Source organism: Scaptodrosophila lebanonensis, unplaced genomic scaffold, assembly GCF_003285725.1.
Source record: "Scaptodrosophila lebanonensis strain 11010-0011.00,11010-0021.00 unplaced genomic scaffold, SlebRS2 tig00000024-arrow-pilon, whole genome shotgun sequence".
NCBI classification, from domain to species: domain Eukaryota; kingdom Metazoa; phylum Arthropoda; class Insecta; order Diptera; family Drosophilidae; genus Scaptodrosophila; species Scaptodrosophila lebanonensis.
Genome location: NW_022060538.1, coordinates 23,301,155 through 23,328,875, shown reverse-complemented (window position 1 = coordinate 23,328,875; position 27,721 = coordinate 23,301,155). Strand labels below are relative to the sequence as shown.

The window sequence follows — 27,721 nt, the reverse complement described above, 5'->3', positions numbered from 1 at the left end:
TACCTTGCCATTCGAAATAACCCAGCTACATAGTTTTTATAACATTGGTACAATTCGATTTGGCAAATGTGTTATAGATAGTAATATGTAATTTCTTGCAAACTAAATTGCACTAATATTAGCTAAGTTCGAACTACGAACTCGCCTCCCAGTAGTTGTTGTTAAGATTGTGCGCAGTATGGCTACGCCATCATTACTGCAATCTACACGAGTCTTTAATTAGTAAATACAATATTTTTGTTTAATTTTTTCAGCTGTAATTGTATATTTGTTCATTGATTTTTTAAATAATTTTTTCAATTTTATTTTTCAACTTAAAAAACTACAGAGGATTAACGCTATATGGTAGTAGTATGCGCTAGATATATGTTTATATTTTTATATAGGGCTGCGTACTGTGTATTTATATTAATGTCTAGTTAACGGCATAGTTATAGATTTTTATTTTAGGGTACTTAAAAATATTTTTAAATACGCTTTTTTAGTCAAAGTTACATCGCAAATACAATACAATACATACTCGTACATTTAATATCAATTAGAGGCTTACACAGTATGAATTTTGTTGTTGGTTTGTTGACTTGAGTTTTGCAAATAAATTATTCCTATGTTAATTTGTAAATTGCTGTTACGAAATAAAACTGTCTTTAAAATCTTTTCCAAGCACTTAAATATTTTACTTTTTAGTTTTATGTACATTTAGGAAACTTTTCTTTCTCTCTCTGTTCGCATTAAGTATTTACACGGAATTCGGCAAGAATGCCAAAGTTCTAAACGTATTAAAACAATTGAAATCTCCCCTCAAATTTATTCTCTCTATTCTTACATTATTTACAGAGTGCATTCGACTTTTAACAACGTTATGAAGTATCGTAAAATAAAATGCTCTAACATCACAGCAAAATTTTGGGTTATGCACAACGGGGCGCCAATTTACGAAATTCGCTTGACGACCACGATGGAGGTGGAGGTGGTGGTAGTGGTGGTTGTGGTGGGGGAGGCAGTAACGGGGGCGTGAGCGTGAGCGTCTCTGTTGGCGACATTTTTCATCTGCCGTGGCTCATTTTTTTGGTTACAGTTGTTTGTGTTGCTGATGTGTCGCTGACTGCTGCACACCAACTTGGCCGCCACTTATCCCAAATGCATCAGACTGGGATGGAAGTAGCCGGCCATAGCCCACTGTGCTCCTGGCGCCCCCCGACCCAATGCCGCCATCTTGATCTTCTCGATTTCCGCCTCCTGCAGGCGCTTTGCTTTGGCACGTCGATTTTGGAACCAGATCTTCACCTGCGTCTCTGTCAAACGCAGCGATGAAGAGAATTCAGCGCGTTCGGCGATGCTCAGATATTGCTTCTCCCGAAATTTTTTCTCAAGCGACAATAGCTGCTGTGTGGTGAAGGGAGTGCGTGGCTTGCGATTTGGCTTATGCTTGCGCAAATTACACTTAATGCGGGGCGGCTCGTTGGCATCTAAAATAAAATTGGAAGAGGGAATTAGTCAGTTATTATCTATTTATTTTTAAATTATTTTGCATCGAATTTCAGTGAGCGAGAAAGGGGGGAAGGAGACAATTACATAAGTAATCAAATGAATTTAGTTGCTGCTGTTGTTCTTTGGCTGACGACTAAATGGGTCTCCATCAACACTTTAAGCGGCAGAGCAATTAAAAGCGCAAAACTCAATTAAATTTGTTGGCTGCTGGTCGATTAAGAGACGCCGAAACATGACATTTGCATACAATTGAAAATCAATTAGGTAAGAGGCTGCGACTGGGCCAGAAATGAAGCATGGGGAATGAAATAGTGGGGACTGTGGCACGACTGCATGCGCCATTTGGTCTGTTGAATGAAATGCTGTCACTTTACATGTGGCTTGCAGACTGTCGCCAACGCGCGAGCCTTGGCCTTGTCATGGCTAAAAGCGGCAAGCAACAGCCACAGTTGCAACTGCAACGACAACAAAAACAAAAACAAAGGCAATGGCAATGGCTACAGCGAACGGTAATTACTCCTTTAAGTGGCCAATAAATTTGCTGTCTAAACTATTTGTCAGACAAAAACCGCGCTGGCTGCTGCAAAGAAACGGAAATGCAGGCGACTCTGACTCTTCTCGTTGCCGGCCGATCTGTCGACTCCACTGTTCCACTGCTCCCCTAGTCTCCCTTCCCCGTGTAACTCTGTCTTCGTTTCGAAATCAAATGAAAAATTTTAATTTGGGCATTTTGTTTTGGCAAACAAAGGCAGGCAACTACAACAACAATAACAACAACAACAACAACAGAAAGAGCAAGTAACAGAAGAAAAAAACGTGAACGCCATATAAAGCGCAGCTGCCTTGCCGCCTGCTGCTGTTGGTGTTGTTGTTGTGGTTGTGGTTGTAGTTGCTGCTTTTGCTGTTGTTGGTATTCGCTTGGAGTGTTGTTAATGAAAGTAATGAGCTTGCTCGCTCATGCAACGTGCAGTGGGGCGCACTCAGTGCACAAACCACAAAGATGCAAATGGCATTTTAAAGATGCAACCAACTCGGGTCACCCGGCAAGTTGGCACGCGTAATTTATTGAACGTTTTCTTGCCCCAACAGAGCACGATATCCCAACAGATATCGTCAGCAAAGGACCACAAAGCATTTCAAAATCTCATTCGGGAAATAAAGAATAATGCAAATTATATGCAACGCTTTAATTTTACGCATAATTACACAAATTGAAATTGTCGAGCGACAAAAATGTGCATTAAGAGAGATGTCAAAGTGAGGGGCGGCAGAAATTCGAGGCTGTTTGTAATTACTTTTCAGAACTGGTAATGGGGCATACTACATCAACAATGGAGTGATTAGGCAGCTAGACCGAACACATCAAAAGCCGAAACATGAAATGTACTTGCCAGCTAAATATCTACAAATACAAATATATACATTCCGATGACATAGTAAAGCAGTAAGGAAAACGTGACAGAAAGCCTCACAATGCTGTGTTTCACATTCTACTCTTCATTTAATTTATGGCGATTTTGGCAATATTCTATATAGGTGTATAAATATTTCAGTGGTTGGCTATCAAATCAAGTGAGAGATCATCAGCAGATGTGTAATCTGCATCGAATCACTTGATCGTTCACACACATTTTGTGACACGTTATGTTATCAATAAACAAATAAATGTCGGAGCTGTCCGACAGTAAAAATGCTTCGACGGCAGCGAACATGTATACACTTCGTACATGAGTAGAGTCGGTGTAGCGGAGCTGCGATGTGAATAAAAATAATCATTATAATAAGCCCAGTTTTCGTCGTGGCTGTCGAGACTGCGATCTCTGGCTTGGCCACCAAATTGAACAGCTCATTAAGTAATTAGTGTGACATGTCAAAGTTATGTTAATATGCATGGACAGTGCATATGCATCCGAGGACTGCTTATCGACTGCTCAGCAATACTCGTATGCATATAATTTTCTCTCATTTGTGTTTCCCTCCCTCCAGTATTTGTGGTCGGATATGTGTTGACGTTGTTTCTTATGGAAGTCGTAAAAACGTTTTGTATGGCCTAACAAGGTGAAACGAAATGAAATGCATAAGCTGATAAAGATGGGCCGTCCCAGTCCAGTTAAGATTCGAATTCCAGCTACGAGTCGCCGAAGCGCAGCAGCCCACAAAATTTGTTAAGCTGCCATCTACATAACATCCATATGTATATTTCTTAAAATTGTTGCTTTTGTTTTGTCTGTGCGTCTGGTGTTTTCAAGTCCGAGCTGTTGTGTTGTCGCTCTTGTTGTAATGCCTATAAATTATTTGGCAAATTAGCATATAAACGATATGTGCGACGCAAACTGACAACAAACTTTACAGCTTTTTTATGATGCTTTTGCTTTGTCATATATTTAATTTGATAGGCTTTATAATAGTATTACTCTTGATTTCTATTTCAAATTCGATGTTCATTATACTCGTACATTTTTGGCAGCATGTTTACATATTTTCACAGCAATAAGCTAATATTTCTAGATGTTTTCATTATTATCTTTGGCATTCATCCAATTGAACAATGCTTGCAGCTGTCAGGCAAACAATTAGCGCATTTGGCTCGCCATAAAGTACCAACAGGTTTTCTTTTTCTTTTTTTCCTTACCGACGGCTTTGTTTGTTTGCCCGTTTGCCCGTTTGTTTGTTTTTGCATTTATTTCAAAATTAATTGCTCATTTGTCGCTAAATTGCTGGAATGGGGTTTCCATTGCAACACACACACACAAGCAAGGAGTCGAGAGAGAACTAAAAGTGTAGCAAGTGAGCACAAATCGGTAAACAGCTCTAAAGCCCAATAGCTGACTTGCTATTACAAAACCTGCACAGTGGGCCAAACGGACAGACCTACGGCCGCACGTCCAAACAAGAGTGCGAGACTTGTTTTGCCTTTTTGGTCATTTATAGGCATTGCTGTTGCTGTTGCTGCTGTTGCTGCTGCTGCCATTGTTGTAACGCTCAGCAAGTGTTCGGGCAATCCATCGTAGCACAGAGCGTGGCCCGTTCGTCGCAATGTTGGCAGTGTAGCCAGCAAATACATGCCACAAACGCCAATTGTGACATTTAGCCTATGTTTGTAATGGATTTTCAATTAATTTGAGTTCTCCGGAGTATTGTAGACGAAGGCAACAGCAACAACGACAACAACAACAATTGTGAAATTTACGCGTATCGCGTAGCGTTTCATAGCCAATTGAATGGTTGGCCTGCTGTATATAGCGACAGCAACAGTGACAACAACGGCAGCAAATGTTGACGTCGATTGATTTGCGGTGCAAATTGCTAGCAATTAATTCTTCATTAAAGCGTTTTCGCATAGCCAAATAGGCAAAACAACAGCAAGAGGTAAAAGCAATGTGCGTGTGTACGTCTATTATATACATACGAGTATGTATTTATGTACATACGTTTGTATATCAGTCTGTATGCTCGTAACATCGAATGGCGTATTTGTAGTGAAAACATTTTGCAATGGAAACGAGGGACAACACACATCCACTGGCCGGTCAATCGAACGAACGATGGACTGACACCGATCGATCGTTGAAATAGCTATGTATTTAGCTAATGCAATTACACGCTTACGGTCAAACGGGCGCTGCTTTGGGCTCACCAGAGTTGGTCGCTCTTGCCGCTGATTGTGGCAGGTGATTTCATAATGAAAGATTTTAATTAGCACCAAATATGCTGCATGCTACAAAAAGTGTAATGACACGTATACACGTACATATATATCGTGTGGCCAGTAAGAAGTGTCCACAGTGGAAATTGCCTAAATATAACCACATGTGGTATTTACCTAATAATTTACCTAATCAGTGTTCATGCAGGGTTTACCTTCACAGCTCAGGCCAACAACATAAGTACATAAGATGTATATTTATTTCATTAATCTTTAAGTTTGGTGGTCCTATTTGTAGATATTGAGTGAGTGACTAATAATACTTACAATTAACTGTTGCGTACATTGAATGGCATATAACCGAATTTATGTTATTTGTAGCATCCCTAATTGAAAGTCCATCAGTTAAATATTACTGTAAAGGGGACTGGCATACGCAGATGAGCCTATTAATTAGCAAAGGCCAGAACAGCAAGAACAGCAATAGCAACAACAGTACGGTACAACACCTTTACTAAAAACCGGCTGCCTTTTTATTGAGCCCACTTAAATGTTGTCACATTGCATGTCAGGTTATGCAGCCTCTGGTTGGGGCAGCAGATGAAAAACCAGAAGTAGAAGAAATAGCAGAAGGGGCAAGAGTGGTCGGAGTATGTTTTCAGTTGCAATGAAGTGCATTTTTAATCGCCAATGGCTGCCTCTTGGCAAGATAAGCTACGATAAGGTGCCTGCGCTTGCGTACGAATGCCACAAAGTGTCAGCCCACGTAAATATGTAAGAGTGTGTGTGTGTGTGTGTGTGTGTGTGCGTATGACTTGGCACACGCATGCGCGTGAGAAGTGCTGTTTCTGGAGTCAATCCCATCGCCCATCCATTAACACCTCTCAAGGATTATTTGGTTCCACCTTGCTGGCTCTGCGCTCTAAAGCTTTCACGTGTTTATGACAAGTTGCAGTTTCTAGGGCGCTAATTTTTTTGCTGCTACTGTATCTTTACGCTGTACAGATAATTACACAAGTGTGGCTGCTAGGCAGCTCGATGAATGCACGCACACACACACACACACACCCACACATGTATAAATATACACATACACCACAATTGGCGCCCGAAAATAAATTGAAAGAGAAAGATGAATGATAAAAGAACCAGCTTTTTTCCCCTGTTCGTTCGTTGTTTAGAGTCGAATTAGTTGAACTTCCAATTGTCTACAAATATTTAGCAAATGTCTACCTGCGTGTGTCTGCAACACCTCGCTGCAATTGCAAGTCTGTCTTGCCCCCCATTCCCCACCCAATTCCATCTCCTTTGCTCTTGTTGTTGCTGTTGGCTTTGTCTGCCTGGTAATTTAATGCAAATAAGTTTTATTTACGAAAGCATACATCAAAATGTCTACGCCAGCACACCTCAACACACGCACACACGTACGCCTCACCTGCCGCACACGTGCGCTCTGTGTGTGTATGTGTGTGTGTTTGTACGTTAGATGGCGTGCAGAATGCAAATATTATTTTAGCCTCGTCTTCGTCGCGCTGCCAACTCCAAAATGGTGTTAAAACGCATGCAACCATCGGCCTGTGCCTCCCTTCCCTTCCCACCTTACCTCCCTTCCTCCCTTCTTCACTCAGTTAGGACCAGGCAATGGCTTCTCTGTCCAGCCTCAGTCTTAGTCGCCGTCACCGTCACCATCACCGACCGTCGTCGTCTGTCAACGTTTAAATTGCCAGCCGCTTCTGTTATTTGCAATACGAAAATTGCGTGTTTAGGTGGGCGTTGCTGACATGCCACACCCACCAGCCAGGGCATAGTGCCAGTTTTATCGCCTGTGCATCTGTGTGTGTATGTGTGTGTGTGTGTGTGTGTTTGCTGCTGCTGCTGTTGTTGTTTGTATATTTATGCAATGACTCCCAAGTTGTTGCTCGTTTGTTCAGCTTGAAAATTAATTTCTATAATGGCTGCCAACTGCTCGATGGCATGCAAGTGTAAAGCAGCCAAGGGTTCGAGGGATGGAGGAATGCTGCAACTGCAACCTGGTTCCTATATAGTATGTACGAGTACAAGTATATGGTCGTGCCTTGCTTGCGCTTGCAATTAGTTAAATTATTGCGTTGCCAACCGCTCAGTGGCAGGAATTTTAACTGCTCGAAAATGTAAATAAAATTGCACGAACCACAATAACATAAAAATAATCATTCTAAGAACTTTAAAGCTGCAATCGAGCAAAAAGTGTAGACCACACACAAATGTAATGTGTGTGTTCCCTTCATAAAATAAGGGCATCTAATCTAATGTAAATGGTAGCCGGTTTGTAGCATTTCATTTTATTTAATAGGCCATAACAAAAACGAACCGAGTGCTGATAAATTTAAAGAGACCAATTCGATAGATATGAGTATGTTATACTCGTACATGTCTGTATGCAGAATGAAAGAACAAAGGCCGACGGCTACTGTTTGGCAGGCACTAAGTACCTAACACTTGACATAATGCGAGAGCTGATAGCGGCCCAGGTCACAGAACTGATCGTCCACAAAGACAGCAACCTGCTGCGCTAATGAGACACGCTGAGAACCCAAGGAACTCAGGCTGAGGAACACACACATCCACACACGCACACACACATGCACCCATGGGTTCGTAGCAGGTTCAGAGCCGTTGAAAAGGGCAGGACAGCTGTTTTCGGCAAATTAAATAAAGTTATGTGCTTAGTCCGCCAGTTGACAGCTAATGACAAAATGCACTTCTTCTCGATGCCTTAGTTTTTTAAAACACAAATTAAACTACTGTTCTGGTATTTCAATTTCGTTTTTGGCACATCGAAGTTAGTTTAAAAGCACAAATTAAACAATTCACTGTTGTTAATTGCTACTGTAGAGGTTTTGCACTAGACGCGCGTGTTGCGCTAAATTATGGAGCGACTTGCATGATTGTCTGTTAGTATATAAAACAATGCAACAACACCATCAACAGGCTATAACAATAGTACCAGCCACAACAGCTAAAAGAGCTACGGCAGGTAGCGGCAGCAACAACAAAAAAGTGTTGACTGTTATTTTTATTTTTTTGTGGCCATTGCTGTGGCAACTTTAAAGCGGAAATGCAAAGTTCGCTGATATGTTTTTGCTGGTCAGTCCCTGAAGAGTTCACATGTCGCAGAGCCGACGGTCAAAGTTGCCACTGAGTGTGGCAAGTTAGTTTTTCTACGCTGCATAACTTAAGGCGTTTTTGCTGCAGACTACCATCAGGAAGTGCATGAGTTGGAAAAGTGTGAATTGTGCATTTGTGGAGCAGTGATACAGATCAGGTAATGGACAATACTGTCTGATTGCATCGCAGACTCGCTTCAATTAGTCTGGCTGGCTGGTAAAATCTGTCATTTTTTTGGCTGTCCACTTTTTGTCTTTTTTGGAGGGTAGTCAGACAGACCGGAAAGCAACTGAGAGCCGACTGACAAACCAAAACCAGCACGATGAATAATCAGGCAAGCAATTGAGCTAAATCAAAACCGACGCGACAATCGCGATGGCGATGACGATGACTATGACAATGGTCGCGGCCAATCAGCGAAATGCCATTGTTTTACTTAAAGCGGCGCAATAATTGCCACGCACTTTGACTATATCGAGGCGTCCAGCAATGGCGACATGGCATATGGGACACCGACTCCCGGACCAACACCCGCAGCCAGTTATTGTCGCAATTGCCAATTAACGGCAATCAGGGTGAATCTAAAGGGGCAGACGATGACGGAGCGCGCATGGCGGTTAATTGAATGAAATTGCGAGGGCTATGGAATGGAGATTGGAAATTGGAGTGACACCAAAACTGTGGCTCTGAAATACTATATAATGCTTAAAGGAAATCTGAAATACGGATACCTATTGAGCTGGGGATAAAGCCACTACAAAATATATTCTAAACGAAAGGCATGGATGTGCCAACTAAATCAACAGAAAACAATAGTCTTCGCTTTATGGGAAAAAGGGCAAATGGTTAATAGTATTAGAAAGACTAAGAACAAGTCATGAACAATTTTCAGACTCTGCTGCTAAAATCCATTGATTTACAATTGTAAGGCAATATTTTCCTTGTTTCTCTATCCCAAGATCTCAGATGCTATTTTTTTTTTAATAATTAGTTTATAATTGGTACTTACCGCCTCCACCGAATCCTTGGCCTGGAAACAAACCCGGTGGCCCGAAAGGTGGCATCTGACGAGCGCCTGGCCATGGAACACCTCCACCCATGCCACCCCAAGCTACCGCAGCAGCTGCCAAAGCACTAAATGGTGTTGGGCGAATGGGCACATGACCGGAGGCGGCCAAAGCTGCAGGGGAGAGCATAGTTGAAGGCATCTGAGAGGCGGCACTGCCACATTGACTGCCCTCAAGCGATTTATTGCTATCCAGACCATCGGGTGTAGAGCGTGGCGAATCATCTGCATTCATGTCCTCAATATCAACAATGGAATCTTCTTCCTCATCGTGCTCCACATCATGCTCGTGCAGCATATCCTCATCGTACTCCAACTCCGAGTCCGATTGGCTGCCCATGGGAGAATGGCGTTCGTTTTTGGCGGGTGTATTAGCGGAGGAGGAACTACCCGAGGAGGAGATCTGGGCGGGCGTTCCACTCGTTACCGCTGCACTGGCTGCTGGCGTTGTGCTTGGTGTGGAATTGGTTGAGGCAGGTGGAGAGTTGGGAACATGGGTGCGCAGATGAACAGGTAAATGGGCTACTGGAGGACTGCCCGCTGCTGCGGCTGCTGCAGCGGCTGCTGCCATGGCCGCCTGTTGTTGTTGGTGTTGGGCATGGGCCGCCGCTGCCGCATGAGCAGCATGCAATAGATGTGCATGATGTGCAACGGTAGCGGGATGGAATGCTGGATGCGTTCCCGGATGAGCCGCCGTGCTCTGAGATAAAGGCGTCATAGATGGCGGAGGTGTACCTGCTGCTGAGCCTTGCGACACTGGCGACGTTGCCGCGGAGGAGCTCAAATTCGTGGGTGCTTCTGTGGGCGTACGTGGTCGCGTGTCCGCCAGCAAGGAAGCTACACTGAAATTGCTCAGACGGGAGGTCGTTTTATGCAGGTGGTGTTGGGTGTGTTGATGATGATGCTGATGCTGCTGACTGGCTGTCAAATGAGCGGCGGCAGGATGGGCAGCGGCCAGTTGTTGTTGCAGCTGCTGTTGCTGGGCGAGCAAATGTTGCTGGTGCGCCAGCAACAAGGCCGACGGTGATGTGGGACTGCCCAGCTGATGGAGCGAGCCATTTGGCGAAATCACCAGTGTTGCGGGTGGACTTACACCGGCGCCACCGCCACTGTTACTGCCCGTGATGCTGGTCAAGCTGTTGTTGTTATTGTTGTTGCCGCTGCTGCTATTGTTGCTGCTACTGCCACTCAACGACGTAGTCATTGCGGCTTGCGCTGGCGGCACCGTCGGACTGGTCATTGTGGTTCGCAGGCCAGTGACTGTCATGCCGTTGTTGCTGCTGCTGCTGCTGCTACTCGTCGTTGCTGCTGTAGTTGTTGTTGTTGTGACTGATTTAGGGCACGCGTTGACGCTACTCGAAAGCTTTAACATAAAGCCAACTAAATGTAATTCACAGTTTATTTGTAATTCACAGTCACTCAAGGGTTTCTACTTATTTGTTTGATTGCCGACACATTGCACTTGATCATAACGCCCGAAAATTGTGTAAAATCGTTTAAATTCGCTCGACGCTTTTAAATAATGCAATGTGGAATGCTTTGCGTGAGCGTGGGCGCTTTGCAAAATTATATGTGTTGTTAATTTGTTTTGATTATCTTTTAATTAATTCGCTCGTTCATTACACGCACAACAGACACATAGCGCCTATGTATATGTATGTGTGTGTTAGTGTGTGTGCACTTGAACTCGTCGCTTGAAAAGATGAGCGCGCCGACTTTTGAAACACAAACTGAGCGAGCGAACACGTCCTCTTGAGATCACGACTTGTCTACAACTGAACAGGCATTGGGAACGACGACAACAGCAACTGCTGCCTCTGCCTCTCAACTATACGCACACATTCACATGTTCACTCACACTGACAGGCATTTAGAGGTGGTGGTGGTGGTTGTGGCAGTCAAACCGGCTTACCGAGCAGCTTTCTCGCTTGCTCTTGGGGTCACTTGCCTTGCGGCGACACCATTTTTATTGGCCTAACTGTTTCGTTTTTTCACATGCACAAGCACGGTTGTTGGGTTTTTATTCTTATTTGCCTTTGTAATTTCTCCACTCAACGTTGCGCCGCCCTCTTTTTCATGTCATCATTTCCAGTGTGGTGAGTTTTTCAGCTTTGTTGGAAGTGTTGAGTGTTGGTTGCGTTGAGACGGCACTATTCTCGGAGCACACGTTTTCTAGGCTGTCTCGCTCCAACGCCTAATTATTATTGAATAATTCAATCTTCAAAGCGTTTTTGCTGCCACTGCTCTGGCGCGCTGCGCGTATTAGCATTTTATAACAAGCAGAGGCATCCGCAGCAGCAGTCGCCGTCCACATGTCCGTATGGCCGGCGCAAGCGACAGCTCGTCTGTTTGTATTTCCACTTTGGGTTTTTCGACGCTGCTCAGCTTCCTCCACCCGCAACCAACAGTTTCATTCTCCTACTCGATGAGGTTGTCCCGCTCTGACACGTCACAGCTTCACATTCATGACTTCATTTGCCTATTATGCTGGCTGCTGCAACTTCTTATTAAATTCTGCTGTCAACGTAATTGGCGGCGACTCCATAGCATTCTCTTTCTCCCCCCTCCTCCTTGGACGGCAACGAGGAGGACGACGTCGGTTTGTCTACGTGAACTCCAAAGCTTTTACTGCCGCTGTTGCTGTTGTTGTTGTTGGCTAGCACATAATTTGGTTTTTCTCCACACTTTCCACATTTTCATTTCGGCCTTTTGTCATTTCGCGGGGGCGCAGCAGAATAAATTTAATTGGTGCTCAAGCGGAGCACGTTGCGTATGAGCAATGGCCAACGAGTTAATAAAAACACAATTGGAGTGCGCGGCAGAACCTTTTTTCTTTTTCTTTTTAGATATTTGTGGCCCAACAGAAAAAACAATATAATAAATAATAATCTCATCATTATCATGTAAAGCGAATTCAGAAGGTTGTTGGTGCTTTTTGCCAGCCTTTCTTGATTCATATCAAAAGGATGGCATCTCCGCCCAGTTTTTGGTCTGGCAGGAAATTATGTTTTTATGCGTTTTTGTTTTTTTTTTTTAGGTACAAGCATTTTTGTGGACCGTCAGGCCCATCTTACACACTGCTATGAGCATCAAACAATCGAAATATTATCGGATGTTTCAAAGGTATGAACAAAAATTTATGTTTACGACGCGCACCTCAATGATAAGCCGTAAAATCTTTATCGGCTGAGATAAATCGCAGGCCCAGCATACGAAATACATCACAAGCCGCAGTATAAAGCAAAATGTCCGAACATATCCAAAATGCTGACACCCAAAAATTATGTGTAGGGTACCAGATCTTTCACAAAATCCTGCAGCTCTCGGCTGGTACAACAGATCCACATGAATGGAGACGGAGGCGGAGACGCCAACAACGATGACGAAGGCAAGGGCAAAGTTTTACGTTCATTATATTTCATTAATAGCACAAAAGCCAGCACCCGCCGTCCCCGTTTCACTCCGGACGTGCTAGCCAAAAAGCTTTTGGTTATAATTTTACTCTACAAATTAAACTCATTTTAAGGATTATTATGTGAAATTGTTGGGTTGCAAGTTTGCCAGCCATCGTTGTAGGAGTTGTATGGGTGGAATAGGGCTTGAAAGTTGTGTTGGATACGTAATAAGCGGTGCACATTTTCAACCACAACATTAGGGCATAAACCAGGAGTTAAAAGTCAAATGTTTCCCAGCGATTTACAAAATTAGGGCATGTTGTCTAGTTTTGTGGTTACTTTGGGTCTGAACCATAACTTTTCAAAGTTAAAGAGGATAACTTCTATACACTAAAAAAAAGTATACATATATATATTTTGTGACAAAAATACAAACTGTAAACACTTGATGGATGGTCGTCAATTATGTGTAAGTGTAATCGTAAGTGTATTCAATTAGTTATTCCCCACTTTGTAATTTTAATATTTTTCTATACTATAAATAGTGGAAAATATCACTATTTTTTAAATTAAGAACACTGTTTAAAAATTGCTTTACAATCATGTTCGGAAATATCATTATTCAATAAAATTATTATAGTTAATAAAGTAGAAAAAATGTGGGACAAATATTTTATAATTAAATAAAAAAGAACACTTTGGCAATAATTAAACCCACGTCATTTTCATGTAATAGCTTCACACTTTTTCACGTCAATAGTGATAAAATCTAAATTTAGGTATAATTATTTAAATTTACGTGTCTTTCTCAGCTTCAGCACTGCATGCTCATTTATGAGTAAGAGTATTTTCTATTTAAAATTGATTGTTTTCCTATTTTTTATGTTTGATACAAGAGTTCGAGCAAAAACAAAAAGTTAAAAACGCGATTATGTATTTGAAATAGGTGTTTGACATAAGCTATGAGTTTTTATATAAAAGTGTGATCCTATGCATCCTTCCAATACATCATCGATTCCATTCCGTTCATTATCCAAATAGTCACAATCACAAAATAACTCAATTAACAAGTGATATGCTGTATAATTTTCTATTTCTCAATTCAACTCTCCGTCCCGCTACCCTAAAGCTCCTGCTGTGTGCGGCTGATTAAAATATTTCCACGATGTCGTGGCATCGCTTCATTAAAAACCAACAGTGCCGCTTTCTTTTCAATTAAAATTTTGGAAAACAAAATGCCCAGCTGAATGTGTGTGCCTGTGCGGGGCCTCATTAATTTCACTTTAAATAGCTGCAATGGCCGGCCCGTTGGTTGGATAGCGTTTTTCACTGTATTCACGAACAATTATAGCCAATTACAAATATTAATTTCTAAGACGAAACGCGTCAAAGTTATAATCATCGTCATCATCATCATTATTCATTTCGCTTTGAAATACGCAAATGACAGCGCAAGCCAAACGAGGCGCAAATTAATTTTTCAATAAACATCATATCCATACGAGTATATTTATGCTAACATGTGCATATGTATGTGTGTATCTGCATATGTGTTTGTGGTATCATTGTTGCCCCCCGCGCGTCTTTGAAAGCATTGCACGAGCTTTTCTTTGCGGCAAAAGATGAAAAGACCACAGCAACAACAAAACCAAATGCGTTTCGAGACCAGCAACACTCGTTCGCTTGCCCAGTACGCTCTGGGCAGTTGATAAATGGCCATAGTGGCCACGCGGGGGCTCCTATGTCGTCTCTATCGCCGACGCAACCACCGCATGTAAATGTTTTGATAGTTTTTCATAATTTTTTCGGCTGTGCACGCCCGTTGCGGCTGTTATTTGTGTATTTCAGATTTTGTTGCCCATTTAGTCAAAGCTACGGCCGAGAAAAATTGTTGGGGAGCCATGATAGTAGTGAGCAGCATGTGTGTGGGTGTTGCCTATTTATGTGGGCCGATTTTAATGGTTTACTAAACGATTGCAAGAAATTTTTTTATGCATATTTTATAATAAATATGCAATAAACTACTTCAAACTGAAACGATTCTGAGTTTCTTGTTAAAAATTGTTGAAATTATATCAGTAAGTAATTCGCCATGAGAATCGTATAAAAATCGTATATTTATCAGATTTACGTTGCATTTATTACTTTTAATATATCTGTAAACATTTAAAACTATTATTTAAAACAAATAACATATGTTATTCTACCTTTTTTTAAGGCTTTATTATCTTTGAGCTTGAAAAAATAATGTATTATTATTCTCTATATTTTTTTGTAATCTGTATGACATGACATCTGTATGATGTATTAACGAAAATTAAAATAAAATCATGTCTATGGAACAGTGATGATCGCCATTGCAATTACAGATCTTGTAGTAACGTGGGCTCTTCTGGAGGGAGAAGGTTAAAGGTTTGTTTTTATGTATATTTGTCTATTTTCATAATTGGATTAATTATACTGAATTTATTATTGAAAAAGGCAGAAGGATGGGTTGACTTTATGTTTTTTAAATTCAACATTGAAAAATCTTTAAATTGGTAGAGGTCGTGGGAAAGTTCTGGCTATAATAACCAATTTGCTAATTCGTCTCGAGTTGCAAGTTAAATTGTCTGTTAAGCAACGAAACGATGTTAATTAGCTGCCCACAAACCGAAGCATAATTTCCTCCAGGACACACACAGATATAATAATACGAGCAACCCCCGGAGACAGGCGTTAAAATAAAATACTTGACACTAATAGCGATAAATGTTTGGCCGCCAGGGGGACGCAAGTTCATACCCCCAGTTTAGTCGTGGCCCAAAAATCAGCCAAGCGGTTCATAATCAAAATTTCATTATCCTCGTGATGCGTTAAATCGCTTATACATGCTAAGCCAAGCCAACAACAAGCAGTGCTGGAGCGCACAATATAGCCAATAGGGCTGATAGCAACAGCAACAACAACACACACCCTTGGCAGCAACAGCACAAACAACGAGAACAAGCTGCCGCCCCAATGTTTGAAGCCGTAGACGTGTTGACAGTTTTAGCGATGAACCAGAATGAGGAGCAGGAGGATACAGCTGAAGCTGGTGCGAAATTTACTCAATAAATGTTATTGAGCCAAAGCACGCATACGCACAGCCACGCACACACACACACATACACGTATGAGTATAAATAAATAATTTCGAAAGCTGGGGGTTGTTTGGCGAGTAAATAAACCACCCCACATACATACACTCGCACATACTCGCATCCATTCAATGCGGTTGTCAGTTAGTCATTTAGTCACAGCGTCTGTTGTGGCGATTGCGGCTGCCAATACATACACATACACACACACACACACACACACATACACACACACATTCGTGTACAGCTGGGTGTTGATGGCCGCCTCAGTGGCTGTGCTGCTCTGATGATGGCGCGCTCGTTTATTGAATTACATCCGCATGGCTGAACATTTAACGAGCTCTTGGGTGTCGTTTTGCTGATGGCGTAAATGTTTGGCAAACAACAAACAAATAAATAAAGTTCTGATTTGGCACTGATTGCTTTGCGGGCGACATGCAACGGCAGCAGCAGCAGTAGCAGCGACAGCGACGGGAGAACGGGTGGACTGAGGGGACGAATGAACGGGTGGGCGTTCTTTCATTCGTGTTTGATGTAAAGGACATTCAGTCAATCACGTGCACAGATCGCAGGCAGACAAACGGGCATGTGTGTGTGTGTTGGTGGGTGCCTTTGTTTGCTTTAAATTGAATTATTGACAGCCTTTTAATAATCAACTGTCAACCACTCTCTCCTCTTTCTCTCCGTCTCTGTTACTCGCACTTTTTATTTGTGGGTGTGTGAGGGACCTCCCCTTTGACTATTATTTACCACTTTGCTCAAATAATTGTCTACACATTGCCAACATCCCTCTTTGCCGTTATATGATTTCATTCGCCGAAATCACTGCTTTCTTAATTCATTTTTATTTATTTTCTCTCCCTGGTGCGCCTTTTATAGACAAGTTCTTATCTTCATTGCCGGCGTTTAATGCGATAAGCACACGACGTCAACAACGACGTTGGCAAACAACGAACAGCCCAACAAGCAACCAACCCTGTAAAAATGTAAATCAAATAAATTTACCTAATATCAAATTTCCCCTTGGCTGCAGACGAACACAAGGCAAATGCCTCCAACTAGCGTTTCCATCGGCCTATTCAGCTTACCAGCCTACCTACCCGGCCATCATCATCATCATTCACGCTCATCCTTTATCCGCTCGTTTAACAATCGTTTAACAATTTAGCCTGGTAAATAACACTAACACTCAGTTCCTCGATTGGGGTCTGAGTTCTGAATTCTGCGTGCTGTTTCCCTGTTGTACTATATTCCCCCCCCCGTTTTCTGTAGCGGGTACAGTGGGTTGAAATTATAAATAATAAATTAATATAGATTCACTTATTTTGTAATATGTGACCAAAAAACGGCAGCATAATTATAGAAGTGTAATTATTATTATAGTACAATCGAAATTAAAAACAATATTTTTTAAAATCATAAAATGACAAGAGCCAACCCAGAATATTAACAAATAAAATATTTAGTATCCTTAGTAAACCTTGAAGCAAGTATGTATACATACATACTTGTATGTTGCTTATATTTAACGGACAACTTTTAACACATTGGCATTGCTACAAAGACAAAAAAGAAAATATTAGTATTCCATATCTTTTAATATTTAGGATGTTTATACCCTGTACCCAAAGGGTACAAGGGTATATTAGTTTTGTGCGAGTGTACATGTAACACACAGAAGGAGGCGTGGCAGACCCCACAAAGCATATATATTTTTGATCAGCATGACAAGCCGGGTCGATATAGCCATGTCCGTCTATCTGTCCGTCTGTCTGTATGAACGCAAGGATCTCAGAAACTATAAGAGCTAGAATAACCAAATTTGGTATACAGATTCTCCTGAGCCCGAGAAAGGACGAGTTTATTCATTTTTCCCAATGCACCCCCCACTCCCCCCTATTCAAGATTTTCTATAACTCCCGTAATTCTTGGAATTTTAAACTAAAATTTAGTAGACACGTCCAGTTAGTATTTATATATATTGGTATACCAAGTTTCATTATGATAGGTTGATCAGAAAGAAAGTTATAGCTATATAACCAGGCCCAATGCATACATACATACATATGTACAAGTACACAAACACGCATAGACACGATTTTGATGTAAATGTATGTATGCATGTATGGAATATTTTATATTTAATTTAGTTAATTAATTAAATTAAATTAATTAATTAATTGAATTAATTTTTTTGTGGGGTGGTACAGGGTATTTAAGAGTTGAGCCTGCTCGACTTTAGCATTCCTTTCTTGTTAAATATTGAAACATATGTTATATAAAAAAAATAATTCATTTTTGACCTCAGAGTGGAATTACCTTAATTTTTATACCCTGATTCCGAATTGCAAAATAGGTATTAGAATTGGGCAAATGTATGCAATGGTGCATATATTATTGCTCGAAACACAACGAAAATACCAAATCGAGGGAAGTTGTTTTGGGGTAGAGGGCATTTCACTGTCGTGATTTTTGGGATCACAAAGTTTTAACGTTCGCTCCACTGTGCGTTCACTTGAGCTGCACAGCATATTAGCTGCTATCAAGCGCCTTAACCGCAGCCTCCCCCAAATATTCCTTCCAGCAAACTCCAGAGTACGACGACTGGTGGCTGAATTTTTGGGTGGGTGGCTGCCTCGCTACTTGGCTCGAGTCATTTAGCCATTTAACTTTGGCTTAATTCAATTTGCAATTTTTCAAAAGCCTTTGCTGCCTGCCTGCTTTACCAAATCCCCTTTCCTTTTAATATTCCTCCTCTTGGGGCGTTTACACACAAAGTCAAGCTGATGTTGGCGTTTTTGTTGCTGTTGTTGCCACTCGCTCGATGACTATGGGCGAGAGCATACGGTTTTGCGAACGGTTTTATGTGCCTTTGGGGTTGACTTTTGTAATTTTAGCCGGCTGCTTCCTGGCAGGATGTGCGGTTCTGTCGCCTTTATGTAGACAGAGACAGTGAGTGTGTACGTAAGTATGTACATATTTATGTATGTATTTAGTATGCTATGCACATATTTACTTGTGTACATGCGAAACTTTCCCGATTTGTACTGCCTGCCGCTTGCCGCCGACTAATGAATTTTGATTGTTTTTGCCGACGCGGTGCGTGGGCGAGCGGCAGAAAGATGAGTTCGCTTTTATTTGCCCAAAACGGTTGGATGGCGTATGCAAATTTGAAGGCGGCAGCCTTTGTGAGTCTTAATTACAACTTAATTGCGTTTTATTTGTACAAATTTCAAACTTCCTACAAGATTTCAGTGCTTAGTGGTTGTTGTTGCTGCCATTGTTGTCGGCAGACAGCAGCAGCAGCCCCAGCAGCAGCTAAAATCAAATTAGCTAAATGTATTTATCTTGTCAATTTTCAGTCGCTGTAACTGCATCTTTCAACCTGCTGTGGCAGTGATTGCCAATCAAGGCGAGGAGTTCATTAGGGAGCCGTCGTCGACATTGTCGTGGGCATTGTCAGCCCCAAGAGTCGGCCTCAAAGTGCAGTTTCAAGTTGAAGTTGAAAAGTTGCTAAAATGTTTACAAGTCACTTTGCGAGCTGCCCGTGCAAAATTCTTCTACTGACGACTGCTCGCTTTCAGAAGTCCCAAAATACACACAACCGGCGTCACTGTTGTCTGGCATCCTTTCCACTTTCCAGTTCACAATCCTTAGTCGCCTCAGCCGCATCCCGGCCCATCAATTGTTTGTTTGTTCTGCTCCAAGAGCTAGCCGGCGCATTTGTTTGTCAACTGCGTACCCGGTCATGGCTTCAGTGGATTGCTGCTTTGCACTGATTGCACTTCCCGGCAACGCTCTGCCCGATTGTCGCGCCAAGGATTCGGCCGCGGTCAAGCGACGCACATAAAGTGTCATTCCGTAGCTGCTAATTGACATCGCACACAGCGACCAAAGGAAGGAACAGTCGCAAAACGCTATCCAAGTCCAGGTCCAAAGTTTGCCAATTGTTTCTGCTGTTGGACTGGCTACTGCACTGAATGACTTTGCACTCGCCGCATCCATTGATGCAATTTGAATGCTGCCTTTTGCTTTATTTATATACGAGTATACGAGTATATAAGACCCGCGCTTCTGGGCACACTCAAAGTGTCGCGGTTAATTGGCAAATGTGAGTCAAAGATATCGAAATGTGTCACAGAAATAGCTGCATATGCCGCGACGGTGCTTTGAAGTCGTAATATTATGCATAGTATTGGAATTGATTGGCAATTGTTCCACTGAAATCTACTGCAGCTAAGTTGTAGAAGCTCCCAACTTTCTCAACTTTTGCCTACACTAAACAATTTCAACAAATATATATCGAAATCGTTGCGAATTTCACTAGAGAATTATTATTCGACAAATTCCAGTAACTCAAAGCTCGGAGTTTATTATTAATTTCCAGATTATGAATTTAACCTTTGCTACTTAACTTCAAATTACCAAGTGTTTTCTTTCTGTGTATGTGCCACAATACGACCCACTATGGTCAGGGTTTTGTTTAAACAGCAAATATTGACGGCAAGTAGTTGGTCCGCCGGCGACGGCCGCTGACGACTTCAACGCTAAGCAAACACATCATAAATACTCTGCCTGGTCCGTGTTTGGCAAAGTAATTGAGTAAGTGGTGGCGGCGGCGATGCCGGTGGCGGCACCTTGTCATACCCATTAGCATTTGTTTGTGAAGCTGCGGTCCATTCTGTCGTTCCTCCAACCAGCCAACAAGCGATCAGCCGACAGCCGATCAGCCGCACAGTCGCAGAAGCCGAAAGTCATCCGTAACACGAATGCCACATTAATTGTTTCAAGTTGGCGGCAGCGGCGGCGGCGGCTTGGCGATGACAACGACGACGACGCTCGCTCTACAAATATTTGTGCGCATTTTCAAGTGGCAAGATTATAACGCATTGACACCCATGCTGCAGTCGCTCAGCATTTCTCATATTTGCACAAAACTCTTCAAGCTAACGGAAAGTGTGACGCAAATTGTTACCGAACATTGGCCACTTGTGTGTTCCCATTTACTACAGCTGCATCCCATCCAAGCAACTATACCTACCAACCAGTTATTAATTGGTATTTAAAGTGAATAATAATGTTAGGTCAAACAAAGGACAACACACAAGTACTCGAACATGCACTCGAAGAGCGCTGAAGACGATGTGGCTGGCCGAAAGACAGACAAACAAAGTCAGCCATCCATCACCCACAGCGGGCTCAGCGGCGCAGCACTTCAGCTTCTTAGTGTCTCAGGTAGTTCTGACCAGCTGTAGAGATAAGCAACGACCACAGGAACAGGACCACTCAAAACTCAAGTGTAGCGCACTTTCCAGCAATTTTTGCTAGACAACGCCCCAGAACCACAGGACATTTTACGAGCGGCAGTTTTATTATTTTCACACTTGAAAATAATTGCATGCTGTGCACTGTTACAATCCAGAGCCTAAGCCAAAACGAGCTTACCCATGGTCTATGTGAGCGGGAGACGCTTAGGCACCACACCCTGCTAATAGGCAGATCCAGACCTCGTGGCAACTGTCCGTATACTACCAATACTTTATAACAACGCAGCAGCTGTAGCCAGTGACTATTACTTAACAGTAACAACAGGATTGAGCCAGCCAGCCAAGGCGCACGATAGTGAGCTAGCCATTTGAGCGGCTACCAAAACATTCAATAAATATGTTGGGCGACATAAATTATGGCGGCTAATGAACGCGCGCAGGCGCAGGAGATTTTATTTGCCACGCCAGCAGCTGCCACAATAACAGCCGCTGCACGCTTATCAGCCGCCATGCATCTCTAAGATTTCTGTGGAAATTTTCTATATCAATGGGCCAAGGGCTGGTAGCCCGACAATGTCAACACTTAGTGGCAAAAGCACATTAGGCGCTCCACACACAAACACACACACACATGGTGCGGCCTGGTTGGAGTTGTTTGAGCCATTTGAGACATTTTTTATAGTTTGTTAATTATTGAAACTATTCTTGAAAGCAAAACACGCAATGCAGCAACATTGACAATAAAAATGGGTTGTAAGTGCGTAGCATAAATTCTTACTTGTGTCATTCCTGCAATAAGAGCAACAAGCCCGACAAAATTTGTAATAACAAGTGGAACAGCTAAAATCTGGTGCCCGACATTGAAATACTCTATATATACATATAGACATATGCTAATGTACAATTTCAACGGAATTTACATGGGTGTGAAAAAATTACCATTATGACTATAACTTGCTAAACTACAAGTATTATGCTAAATTTTAGTATAAACTTCCAGGAATTTTGAAATACGTTTACACTGCGTCCACATATAAGGCACCTAGTCCAACTTTTTGTCTCTTAAACCTGGGTGTACATACAGACGGGCAAGGCTAAATTGATTCGGCTTCTAATGTCATTTAAGAATACAAACTATGTAATATATAGCTTATGGGTCAGAAATTTTAAACTTTGCACAAACCGTATACTTATACTTGTATACCTTTCAGGTACATAGCATAAAAATAACATAAAACAAATATCAATTATTGAAACCAAGTCATTTATGTCCCCATACTTAGAATATGAAATAATAAGGTAAGGGTAAAGCATAAAATGTGCATATATGGCTCCGATACTTCTTTTTAGGGACATAACCTTTTTATTTTGTGATAATTGCACATAAAAATGGCCAAAACCATCATAAATGGTATTTTAATTTTCTTTTCTTGTGAACGGCGAAAAAATCGTTCAATCCTGAACTATCTCGCTGATCTTTCTCCCGTCTATAAAGTACAATGCCAGCACTCACGCAGAGCTCGGCCAGCTGACAGACTGAAAACAATGGCGACCAGGTCATGCATCAATCAAAACTGCAGTTCTAGGCTTATAAGAGTATAATGTCCTTTGCACTTTGACTACCAAATTGACAGAGCGTTATGTACAATAACTAATCCTTCAAATCCGCTTGTACAGCGAGCTGCCTTTTTGACACTCTTCAAACAACCCAACAACTTCAAAACTGAAGTACTTATGTGTGCGAGTGTATCTTTTGCATATTATTGTTTTTCAAAATTTTTCACACAGCGAATTCCAGTCAGAGGAAGAAATAATAGCCCGCAGACATACAATCAACACAATTGGCCTGTCAGCAGTGTGTGGCAGACTGTGGGTGTCATGGGAGCAGCTCTTAGAGTGAATTTCGAAAACGCTGGACAGTTTATGGTCGAGGCATTGTGATTTCTTCGAGACTGGAGTTCATTATTATTAAATCATTTCGGCTCTCTAGAGCTAAGCAGGCACGTGATGATATTTAGGGCCTGGGCCACACACAAATAACACACAAGTCAATTCGTCGATTCAGTACAGCTGTCTCATGACTTGGCTAAAATTTTTTTATATTTCGTATGTTTGTATGCAGATTTGCAGCAGCTGACATTTCTGCCAATTATGTCAAATGTGTTGCTTTGTTTTTGCAGCAAATCAAGTACGTACCCTTAGCTGTGAGGGCGAGGGCATAATCTAAACATAATTGGCTTGTTGGGCCGCACAAAACCAAAAATAACGAGGGTGTGCTGACATATACTCGTACACATATACAGACGTGAATGCTATAAAATATCAGCGGAATTATAAACATGATGCCCGGGCTACTCTGTTGCTGTGGGCCTTATCGTACATCAGCATTAATATAAAATAGATAGATAGGACGATGACGATTTTCATATTTTCAGGAAAATGCTACCCAATCAATTTGAAAAACAACAACAGACAAACAAATGCAAAGATAAACATCTCTGTAATGAGCAGATTTAAGTGAATCAGGCGAGTCTTTGTTGTTGTTGTTGCCTTCGTTATGCCATTATCTGCTGCAGGCAATAAAAACGACATATGCTTTAATTGTTGCTGAATCTTCTGGCTCCGTAGTATATTTGGCACATCTGACAGGCAATTAAAGTGCGAAACTCAAGGCTGTTAATATGCGTTTATGCGGGCCGTTTGATTCCGAAAAGTGTCGAGTATTTGACAAAGGCCCCTGCCCGGATACAACTTCGGCTGTTTATGCTGCCACAAAGGCCATTTAATTGTACATTTTTTTTTTTTTTTTTTTTTTTTTGAAACTGGTGTGAACGAGAAGCAGTTGTTGGACAAACGCACACGCCCAGTGTTAGATGACGGCTAGACAACTTCAAAGTAGAGTGTAGGAGTGACCAAAACAATTTTCAAATTAAAAACCACTGAAGGTACAGATGACACGCTCCATATATTATCAGCAGCAGCAGCAACTCATGAACAGAAAATACATTCTTTTATTTGCCCACTTGATTTCTGGGAAAACAGAATCCAGCGGGCCAACCGAAGGCAAACGCCTTAGGGTAGGCGTTAAAATAGTTTGAAAACACTTGGCACGCTGGCAATTAGACGCGCTTCACTTGAACCTATTTAAAATACAATCAAAGGAAAAACACTGAAGACAAAAAGGTGTAAAATTGTATTTTGTATTTCGCAAAAGTGGCAACAATGGCCAGCAACTGATTGAAACAATGGCTAGCACGCATGCGCAGCCAGAAAAACAATGGCAAAGACCTAAACCAATGGCCACAGAGACAGACGACCGACCGCCTGCTACAGTTTTTGCAATTTGAAAGCGTGTAAAAGACGATGCGGCTGCTTCGACAACCCGCGGCCAAAAGGTGCGACGACGACGGCCCCGACGTTTTTCAAGACAATGGGAGCGCATTGTTGGCCAAGTCAACAAGGCGCTATAGCCACGTCAGCATCAACAACAGACAACAACAATCACAAAAGGCCGCCAACACTGTTACTCGAACTTCGGTGCTCAGCTGTCTCCCTGATTATCAAAACATATACATTTGATTGCTTGTATTTAATGTTGTTAATTTAGGGTTCATAATAAGAATTTCATTTATGAAGATGACAATCAATCACTAAAAAAATCAAGTCAAATTTGACCGTCTCATTTGGTGATTTCGTAACTATCTCGTTCGGAAAACATTACTCGAGGAATTAACTCATATATAACATGAGAAATTTTACATTGGCCTTCAAGGATTTATCTAGAAATCGACTTGAAAGTGGTGAATTACTGGGTTAGAGGCGGAAGAAAGTTTATTAACCAACAGCAATCATGGGTGTCAGTGATTTACTGAGAGGTGGCTCACAAGATATGCTATCAGTGAGAAGAGAACGAGTTCGTCCTAAATTGACAATTGTACCTTAATAAGATTATGCTGGGCTGTATCATATGTACATCTGTTGAGTAGAAGAGGCATAAAGTTCATAGTTGGCTTACAAGGCAGAGAAAACTAGAAACAATCAACTTGTTAGGAACAATACTGCCCCATGGTGAGCGAGTAGTAATTATAAGGATCAATAGTATGACTTCATTTTGGAATTATAGATCCGCCCGAATGAACACAACAATATCAAATAGTATAATGATAGTGTGTAGGCTCTTCTATGACCGATTTTCGGAATTATCAATTTACTGAAAATCCGAGTGTCTTCGGGGCGAACGAGAAGTCCATTAGTCTCAGCCACAATCGCAACAATTAAGAAAAATGCATAATAAAGAAACAGTGTCGGACATGAACTAAATATTCCTGCACTGCGCTTGTTTTGTTGCTGGATAACTGGAAAGTTCAATAGACTATTTAAGTGCTGCAGCCTAAAATTTAATGAAGTAGGACCATAACGACAGCTATAGTGAGTACATTCAACAATTATCAGCAATTTTTCATGGTAAATATTGGTCTCGCGGGGCAATTGACGACTTATCAGCCAAATTAAATTATTGCTCTTGTAATTGGGCCTGGAACAAGACTGAGACTTGTCCAATGTCAGTCCAATGACCGCTTATGGTCGCATAATAAAAAGGATAACATCGCTGACAGCAGCGGCGCCTTATCAACAACAAGTCTCTCCCCACAGATGCGTGTGTGTAATTGAGGCTGTCGTTGAGTGCGCGGCGTCTAATCGGCAGGCATAACGCTTGAGTAGATGCCGCCCGAATGCAGCAGACCGTTATCTACACACACACATACACACTTGCACAAGTATGCAATTATAGGAGATAACCTCGTCGGCATTGTCAGCATCATTGCGGCCGTCTTGCAGCAGTCGCAGCCAACAGGCAGCCCTTCTAATCATTTTCCAAAATACCACAGAAAAGTGTCCGAAGGCAAGATTTATAGCTTTGGCTGACAATTAGCTGCGATAGCTGCCTGGCAGCCACAGTATAACCATTCTACCCAGAGTGCTGTTTAAAAATTGAAATTGTCTGTCTAATTTCAAAAATTATTGTGCAAAGTTCAAAAGCCGCGCGCGATTAGCAGCTATAATTATCAATTAATATTCGAAGTTGTTCAGGCATACATACTCGTATAGCACATGCATGCACATTCGTATATTTCATATTTTTCTCGTGCATATTGCAGGGCGTGTTACGCCCGATCTCAATATTAAACGGTAGTTAGAGCTGCAGCTGCCATGTACAAATAATGCTAGGACTCCGATTTCTCAAAAACTATCCAGCTACATACTCGTACATCGTGGCTATGCTAAGCAACGAAGCGTGCCGAGAACTGGCGCCAGATCTGAGGTCGCTTTCTTTGGGCATCATGTTTCATTAGCATATTAAGGAGTTATCCTTTCACTTCAAGGATCATTAATAAGAAAGTCTCAATTTTTTTTTTTTTGCTTACTATATAAGCAACCACTAATACTTTATGTAGCTGAGATAGAATTTTAAGAATCATTATTTATTATTATTTTAATATCGTTTTGAAATGAATTTGCTAACATTATGATGGCCTTATGGCAAATACTCTTTTTTTGATGTTTTGAAGCCGTTATTAGAAATTATTGTAATTTCGTCGTCCAAATCAATCAATCACATTTTGACTACAATTTCCTAAATGCAAGAGTGAAGCTAAAACTCTGCTGTGACGATGCGTATACGATATCTTCCATGATAAATAATTTTATGGAAGCCATTTTATTTTCGCCAGCGAAGCCAGTACCATTTAATCATACTAGAACGGACACACAGAGGCATGAAATGCAATTTTCATCAAATTTATTGTTATTGCTGCTGTCGCTATATATGTTTGAGGGTACAAGGATATAGAGAAACGGTGGCGAATGGCATGCAAATAGCGTTAATGGTCTCCTCATTATGCTGTGTGCACGAATATATATGTACGTATTCAAATATATACATACAAGTATATGCTGGTCAATTCCCATAGGCAGAGCCGCGTAGTACGCAGATTGGGGGAATGATTGCCACTATTATTGTTATCCTTTCAACTCAAAATGGCCACGCCAGTTGGCTGACATAGCCAAGCCGAGCCGTTTGACATTCAAATGCTATTGCGGCGTCCATTGTTTTCAGTTAACTGTGCGTGTCGAGTCGAGTTGAGCTGTCCTGAGAGCCGAGTAAACGCAGCGGGCAGTTGACAGAGTGCGATTAAAATCGCGGCAACAAAAGGCCGCAGATTGGCATTACACACAGATTTGGAAACAAGAAACTATTCGCACTTTATGATATTTTTGGTTGAGGCACTTATTGAATTAACAAAATTAAGTTTGATCAACGAAAAAGGAACAGGAAGCTGCAGCTGTTTCCATAATGCAGTGCAGCGAATCTTAAATTGTTATTAATGCCTTACAGAAATATTTATTAATTGTTGGAAAGTAAAGTTGGACAAGAAAGGCGCCGTATCGATACAAAAACCTGATCGAATTACAACAAGGAAGTTCCCACATGCTGCTGGAGAAGTAGCACCCACAACAAGGGAGCGGAAATACGAGCCAGGCTCTAGTCAGACTGATTGCCGCTGCAAGGATCGTTAGTGGCAGACAAG

At 41.7% G+C, this 27,721-nt stretch overlaps 1 protein-coding gene across 1 annotated transcript; it reads right to left on the bottom strand.

Annotated features, from left to right (window-relative positions):
* Positions 1-307: 307 nt before the first annotated feature.
* Positions 308-11,075, bottom strand: LOC115621214 (muscle segmentation homeobox). The gene is made up of 2 exons (XM_030514796.1): positions 9,294-11,075; positions 308-1,469 (listed from the first exon to the last, which is right to left on the bottom strand). The coding sequence occupies exons 1-2, from the start codon at positions 10,720-10,722 to the stop codon at positions 1,132-1,134; spliced, it is 1,767 nt and encodes a 588-aa protein (XP_030370656.1). The 5' UTR covers positions 10,723-11,075; the 3' UTR covers positions 308-1,131.
* Between the last annotated feature and the right edge of the window lie 16,646 nt (positions 11,076-27,721).

Coding starts and splice junctions, on each gene's coding strand:
- LOC115621214 (XM_030514796.1), bottom strand. CDS start 10,722: ATGTTAAAGCTTTCGAGTAGCGTCAACGCGTGCCCTAAATCAGTCACA. Junction 1,470..9,293: donor CCAAGGATTCGGTGGAGGCG/GTAAGTACCAAT, acceptor ATTTTATTTTAG/ATGCCAACGAGCCGCCCCGC.